At 36.8% G+C, this 8,017-nt stretch overlaps 1 protein-coding gene across 4 annotated transcripts in view; it reads right to left on the reverse strand.

Annotated features, from left to right (window-relative positions):
* CDK14 (cyclin-dependent kinase 14) overlaps positions 1 to 8,017 on the reverse strand; it is an 819,631-nt gene that overhangs the window by 602,513 nt on the left and 209,101 nt on the right. For 3 of the 4 annotated variants that reach the window (XM_006834309.1, XM_006834307.1, XM_006834308.1), the window contains one exon: positions 6,557 to 6,651. The exons of the other annotated variant lie outside the window; for it this stretch is intronic. In XM_006834309.1, coding sequence (XP_006834372.1) covers positions 6,557 to 6,651 — 95 coding nt within the window. The remainder of the gene's footprint in view (positions 1 to 6,556; positions 6,652 to 8,017) is intronic. 4 annotated transcript variants of the gene reach the window in all.

An 8,017-nucleotide genomic window follows, 5' to 3' on the forward strand; every position in this document is an offset into this window, starting at 1 on the left:
AAGCAAAAATTCTCACAATAGGACCAATAAATAACATTATGATAATGGAGAAAAGACTTCAAGTTGCTCAAGGTTTCATTTACTTGGATTGAACTACAACCAACGCTCTTGGAAGAAGCATTCAAGAACTCAAATAACTTATTCCATTAGGCAAATCTGTTGCAGAAGACTTCTTTGAAGTGTTCAAGAGCAATGATGTCCCTCTGAGGATAAAGGTGCACCTGACCCAAACAATCACCTCCTATGCATGTTAAAGGGGGACAATGAATACAGAAGATGAGAGAAGTATTGATGCATTTGGATTACGGTGTTGATAAAGAATATTGAAAGTATCATGGACTTCCAGAAGAGCAAACAAATCTGTATGGGAAGAAGTACAGCCAGAATGCACCTTAGAAGTAAAGATGCCAATATTTCATCTCACATTGTTTGGACATGTCAGACAAGACCATTTCTTGGAAAAGGGTATCATGTTATAGAGTCAGTGAAAAAGAGGAAGACCCCCAATAAAATGGGTCAACACAGTGGCAACAACAATTGGTTCAAATATAGTAATTGTGAGGCTGGCACAGAAGTAGGCAGTGTTTTGGTCTGTTATGCATAGGGTCAGTATGAATTGGAATCAACCAGACAGCACCACCAACAACTGTATCCTTCAAGATTAAATATCGTGGGCATAGAATCTACTGTTGTTGTTTTTTAAACCTACAGCATAAGCAGAGTATAAAAACAACATTTAAAAACTCACTCATCGTTAGTTGATTAAAATAAAAAATACTAACATGTCTTCTTAATATACAAATGTTTCTGGCAAATCTAGGTAAAATAATGATTTTGAGGTTTGCACAGGACTGAGCAGTGTTTAGTTCTGTTGTGCAAAAGGTCACTATGAGTTAGTATTAACTTGATGGGGCAACAACAACAACAAAAGGCCTTTTTTTTTTAATTAAATGTTTTTATTTTGCATTGAGTGAAAGTTTACAGGGCACATCATCAGCTTCACATTCAACCATTCATATAGCTTGTTTCATTACATTGATTATTATCCCCTCCATATATCATCAGTTTACAGTGTTTCTCTCTATCCTCTTTAGCTTTTTTTTTTTTTTTTTGGAAGGGGGGGGGACTTGCCAACAAAAGGCATTTTTAAAATGGCATACATTTAAGAACAATAAAGCACTAAACAATGCATGATTAATTTTTAAATGTTACGGAGTTCAGTATATAGAACATAATGAGCAAATCAAACCAGGATAGGAGTAAATAGTCAGACATGATGATAAATTGCCTGCTCCCAATACAAATTACATAAACACACAAACACACACAATGTACGAAGAAGGTGGTGAGTACTGGTCAAAACAAAACAACAAACCAAAAATAAACGTGTCTACTCAAATGTGATCAATGTAAAAAGCTTTATTATTTTCTTTTAATAATGAACCTTATTTGTTAGTGTTTGGGGGATACTGTAGACAAGAGAACTATACAGTCTTGATGCTCAGACTCCTTAACAAAGAAACTTGAGTGTAAGAATCTCAGCCAATTTTGCCCAAAGCTAAATATAAGAAAATCTAAAGGTAATGAAACTATTCCTCCTCAAATTTCTAAAATTTGCCTAATAGCAACTATAGCAAAATTAAGAATTACACAAGACTCTTGGTGGAGCAAAAATTTCTTGTTTATATTTTATTAAAATGAACCGTGAGATAAAGGATGGCTTATATAAGTCACAGTTAGAAAAATAATGCTGTCATGAATGCAAATTAGTGAAACTTGGAATTAATGAGATTTCTGAAAAAATGCAAACTGAACACCTGTAAATCAATATATATACATATATATAATATGCATATATGTAAATTGCTGACAAAGTGAAACATAGTGTGATCAACACAAATGCCAGGCAGGTGTACTACAAGATAATTATAGATGATCTTGGGAAGGATACTAAAAATGATGTTTAAATATGGGGACAGAGGTTCAGACATTCATAGGAGAGTGCTGCTGAGTTCTGGAATGTGTATCCCAATGTTATCTGACTCTTCAAATTATGCAAGGCTCCAAGAGAAATAGCAAACCAACTCTCAAGTCCTGTTAGATGGCATGTAACTGATGTTGTTCTGCCTGACCTTGCCACCTTAAAGCAAAAAGACAAGGGTAGCTAGTCATCTCTTATAGCAGGTAAGTGGCAATAGCTTTCACTTGCAGTTAAAGGAAATTTAATACTACAAGTGACCAGCCAGTTTGAAGCTGTTCTAGAAATGCTGACAAGATACATTTAAACCTGCTGGAGTGAAAACTATCAACTGTCCAAAGCCATCATTTTCAAAAGATTGCAGGTACTTTTAAAGGCCATCTTTCTTTTATTCAGGCAAAATAAGTGGTGAATCTTTCAACTATCTCCATGGCTTTGATATAAATCTTAAAGTTAACATTTAATACAGTTATATTCTTACATTTGAAGATCAGCTGAGCACATCTTTTAGGAGAAGGCACTTCCCAAGTGTTGGATTTATTTCTCTGTAAAGAAATAGTACTTTTGCTTCTATTTGATTGACAATAAATAATAATAATTTTAAAAGGTACACTATATGAGAACCATCTGGGATATTTGAGTAGGAACAAATGGTGTTTACAAGGCTTTATCTTTATACTATGGAAGCAGTGTGGTATAACTGAAAGGAAAAAAAAAATAAAAAAAGATTTTAAGACAGATGAAACTCAGCTTTTCTTGTGTAAACTTGAGCAAATCATGGTAGTTATCATCATGAGTATCAAAGTATTTCTTATACATCAGAGTACTACTGTTTTTCTTTAGAAAAAAAAACATGACAAGTTAGGAAACAAGTCGATTGTTGAAATTAGCTCAACCCTTAAGATCAGGGGTGGGGAACATTTTTTCTGTCAAAATTTATAGCATCATTTGTGGGCCATACAAAGAGGGGAAGAACTGCCTCCTCAAAGTAGAATTGATCATGGCAACAAACAGAATCAAGTTTACGGAACCTTCATTTGCTGATGGGCACAACTCAAAATGAGGAGAAACAGCTGCAAACATCCATTAATAATCAGAACATGGAATGTACAAAGCATTAATCTAGGAATACTGGAAGTCCTCAAAAAAAAAATAGGACGTAAAGACTGATATACTAAGCACTGTTGTTGTTGTTATGTGCTATCAAATCAGTTCCAACTCATAGGGATCCTGTATAAGGTTTCCAAGGCTTTAAATGTTTGCAAGAGCAGAAAGCTTCATTTTTCTTCCACAGAGCAGCTTGTAGGCTCAAACCGCAGTCCTTGTGGGTCACAGCCCAGTGCTTATTGTATTGAGCCACCACACTCTGACACTAGGCTGATATGGACTGGTATTGGTCATTTTGAATATGACAAACATGGTTTACTATGCTAGGAATGACAAATCCAAGAAGAATGGCATCACAGCCATTGTCAAAAAAAGGTTCCATATCTGTCTTCAAGTACAATGCTACATGATAGGATAATATCCATACACCTAATCCATACACCTAAAAGGAAGACAAAGGAGCTCTGGTAACGTAGTGGTTACGAATCGGGCTGCGAACCTTAAGGTCAGTGGTTCGAAACTACCAGCTGCTCCGTGGGAGACAGATCAGGCTTTCTACTCCCGTAAAGATTTACACCCTCGGAAGCCCTGTACAGGGTCGCTATGGGTCGGAACCGACTCAATGGCACTTAACAACAACAAAAGGAAGACAAATTTATACATCAACCACTAAAGCCAAGAATGATAAAATTGAAGAATTCTACAAACTTCCTTAGTCTGAAATTGATAAACATGCAATCAAGATACATTGATTTATTACAGGTGATTGGAATTCATAGGCTGGAAGCAAACAAGAAGAATCAGTAGTTGGAAATATAGTCTTGGTGACAGAAATTATGCTAGAGGATCACATAATAGAATTTGTAAGACCAATGGCTTATTCTTTGCAAATACCTCTTTTTGACAACATAAAGAGTGACTATAAATAGAGCAGGAGCACAGTGCCTCCATTCAATAAGCAGTGGACTTTGAACCACAAATTCTGTGGTTCGAGTCTGCCAGCTACTCTGTGGGAGAAAGATGAGACTTTCTGCTCCCACAAAATTTAACAGGGTTGCTATGAGTCAGAATGGACTCAATGGCACTTAACAATACATATGGACCTCACCTGATGAAATCAAATTAACTACTTGTGAGGGAAAAGATGGTGGGAAAGCTCAATACCAACAGCCAAAATAAGGTGAGGGGCAGACAGTGAGACAGACCATCTTGTCACATACGAGTACAGGCTGAAACCAAACAAATTTAAAAGTAAGTTGATGAGAATCAAAATATGGCCTTGAATATATCCCACCTGAATTTGGAGACCATTTTTTTTTGGATAAAAAAAATATATAATAACATTCAGGGAAGCCACAATCAAGACATCAAGTGACATATTATTGCAGCAGGTAAAGCTGCTGCACAACGCATTTGAGAACCACAGAGTATCTGACACAAGCCAATAGATTTTCAATAGACACATATGTATGTGACAGATGGACAATGAAAACAGAAGACAAAAGAATTGATGTATTTGCATTACAGTGTCTGACAAGAAGGACTTCCAGAAGAACAAACAAATTTGTTTTGGGAGAAGTACAGCCAGAATACTCCTTGGAAGATAGGATGGCCATACTTAGTCTCTAATACTCCAGACACATTATCAAGAACAACCAGTCCCTGAAGAAGGACATCATGCTCGGTAAAGTGGAGAGTTAGCGAAAAACAGGAAGATTCCCAATGAGATGGACTGACACAGTAGAAGCAGCAGTGGACTCACACAGAACAGCAATTGTGAACATGGTACAGGACTGGGCAGTGTTTCATACTGTTGTGAACTGGGTTTCTATTAAGTTGGAACACACTCAACAGCACATAACAACAACAATAAATAAATGGGGAGAGAGCATGCCTATCAATGGCAAATGGGGGCAAACTTTTTTCAAAACCAGGATATTATAAGGGGAAAGAGGACCAAGTGATAAAAGTTGTTTTTTCTCCGGAAATATAAGCAGTACCATGTCAAATCAGACAGAAACAAAGAAAAAAGGAGTGTGCACTTCTTGGAACTAAGTGACTTCTGAAAGATAGGGTAATACTGCAATTTTAAAAGACATCAAGACAACTGTAAAGGTAGAAATTCTGTAACATAAAGGGAAGAGTAGTTAATCTTACATTCCAGGAGCAGAGGACCCTAGAACCATCAAGGGAAAAGAGCACGAGCAGAATGTGGGGCCCTATCCAGAGAAGCAGCGACACTAGAGATGGAGGCCAAGATGATGACATGGAGAGAGGGAGCAGCTGAGGACTCTAAACTCATGGAAAGAGAAAAGCTGTGTGCTGGCAGCCAGGAGACAGGCTTGCAGAATGTGCCCTTTGGTTGTTTAAATGATTATATATTCCTGAGTGTTTTTGTGTACATAAACAAAACAAAACAAACCAGAGGGAATAGAAGCAAATTCTGTTTAATGATGATGCACGAAGGAGACTGTAATCATTGCAATGAAATTAAATACGATAGGATGAGTGTAAAACTGATGTTCTCCCATGTAAACTATCATTTGATTCACAGTAAAAACTTAAAAAAAAAAGACATCAAGAATAGCTAATACATTTGGCTTTTTCAAATCAATACTCCTATTCTTAAGAAGGGAGTCCGGGGGAGGAGATTCAGGATAAGCACTAGACAGCAAGGTCAGTTTGAACCGCGAGGTTGATGGTTCAAACTCATCAGATGTTCCTCAGAAACCCTATAGAGGGTCACTATGAGCCGGAACCACTTCAATGGCACCAAATAATAATATTCTTACGTAAACACCAACCTCCATGAGAAATTAACCACATCACATTTACCTGGAAATGAATTATCATCAGAGACTATCAACCTGAATGAGAGAAAAGGAAGACAGGGCAGAAGGGTTGCTGAACAGAAAACATATATGAAACAAGCATGTGAAACTGATAGCACAGAAACCCAGCTTCACTGATACTTACGCTTGTTCAAATTGTTTTCCAAGACTCCCAGGGGTAAAAACAATCGATGCTAAATATTACATGAAAATTATTTAAATATATAAGATCAGCAGTATAGTATTTGTTCAGGGATAAAGCTTAGAAGTCAGGAAGGGATAGGAAAAAACAAATGGAAACAGTAAACACAGGAAGGAAGTGTGGAGAACACTGCACACTGTGTAGATTACAATCAATGTCACAAAACATAATCTGCACAATTTTTTAAAACGAAAACCAATCTGCACTATAAATTTTCACCCAAATCACAATTCAAAATTAAAAAAACAAAACAAAACTGATAGCCAAGAAGACCAACTCCACTAAACCCATCCATACGTGTCCTTGTTTACAAATACAAAAAAAAAAAAAAGAAACCAAGTGAAAACCCTGCTATATATTAATTGAAAAATATTGTTACTTAGTATTAAGAAAGCAAATTAATTTTATATGTGCAATATTTCAAAACCATTAACTTACTTGCTTTTTCCTTTGTAGACTGTGGCATAAGATCCTTCCCCGAGTTTTTCCAGTTTTTCATATGAGTCAGCCTTTCCAAATTTGGGACTCGTTGGCTAAAATGGTAACAAAACAAATTATGTTATATTAAGCTAATTAACAATAAATGTCCTGATTTTGCTTACAATGTATAGATTCTCTAACCCTTTTTCAATCTCTTTTTCCTCATTATATTTTTGTTCTTAAGTGCTGTCGAGTATGTTCCAATCCTTAGTGATCCCATATAGGGTTTCCGAGGAGCAGCTGGTGAGCTAGAACCACTGACCTTGTGGTTCAAACTGATTTTGCAGTCCAGCACATTAACCCACAGCACCACACAAGGACTCCTGATTATAAGAATACTTATTTGTAACACAATGTACGAAACATCATTATTGTAAAATTCAGAAAATACAAATGGGCAGAATGTAGAAGTTTAAATTTATCCATAATAGTCCTGGTGTGGCACTGTGGGATAAAGTACTGAACCACAAGGTCAATTTGAACCACAAGGTCGGTGGTTCAAACTCACCAGCTGCTCCTTGGAGACTCTCTACAGGGTCACTATGAGATGGAACTTACTCAATGGCACTTAACAACAAGAGCAACAACAATACTTTGCCATTCTTGATTTAGAAGATTATATAATGAGTGGGGAAATATATAGCAGGTTATAAAATCATATGTATATTGTAAACCAATTTTTAAAACACAGTCATCAACATACAGAAGCAGCAGAAGAAGAAATGTGAAAATATTAACACAGGAGATACAAACTTTGTTTTCCCTCTTGGCAGCTGTTGTTAAGTGCTGTCAAGCTGGTTCCAACTCAAAGTGATCCTTTATAGGGTTTCTAAGGAGCGGCTGGTGAGTTTCAACTTCCGACCTTGTGGTTCAAATGGACCCTGAGGTTCAAACCAACCTTGCAGTCCAGTGCTTATCCTATAGAGCCACACTAGGACTATGGTTGTTGTAAAGTACCATCACGTCGTTTCCGATCAATAGTGACCCCAGATAGCATTTCCAAGGAGCAACTCGTCTATGGTTAGCCAGCCAAAATTCAGCCCACCATCTATTATTTTCAATGAGCTGAAAATGGTTCATACTTCTTTAAATGGTTGGGGGAGAGGGGTCAAAAGAAGAAGAATGCTTCCTACGATGTGAACAGTCTAGGAAAATTAAGTTTCAGTCTCCATAAAGTTTTATTGGAGCACGTTCATGTCATTCATTTACAAATTGCCTATGGTTTTCAGACCACCACAACAAAGTTGTAGTTGTAACAATGAGTGTTAGACCCACAAGTCTAAAATACTTACAGTCTGTTCCTGTATAGGAAAACGTTTACTGATGCCCGCTGTAAAGCATGACTCTATAATACTCCTACATAGGAAACATCTACTGATGCCCGCTGTAAAGCATGATGTATAATATTCCTACATAGGA

This window comes from Chrysochloris asiatica, unplaced genomic scaffold, assembly GCF_000296735.1.
Source record: "Chrysochloris asiatica unplaced genomic scaffold, ChrAsi1.0 scaffold00010, whole genome shotgun sequence".
Taxonomy (NCBI): Eukaryota; Metazoa; Chordata; class Mammalia; order Afrosoricida; family Chrysochloridae; genus Chrysochloris; species Chrysochloris asiatica.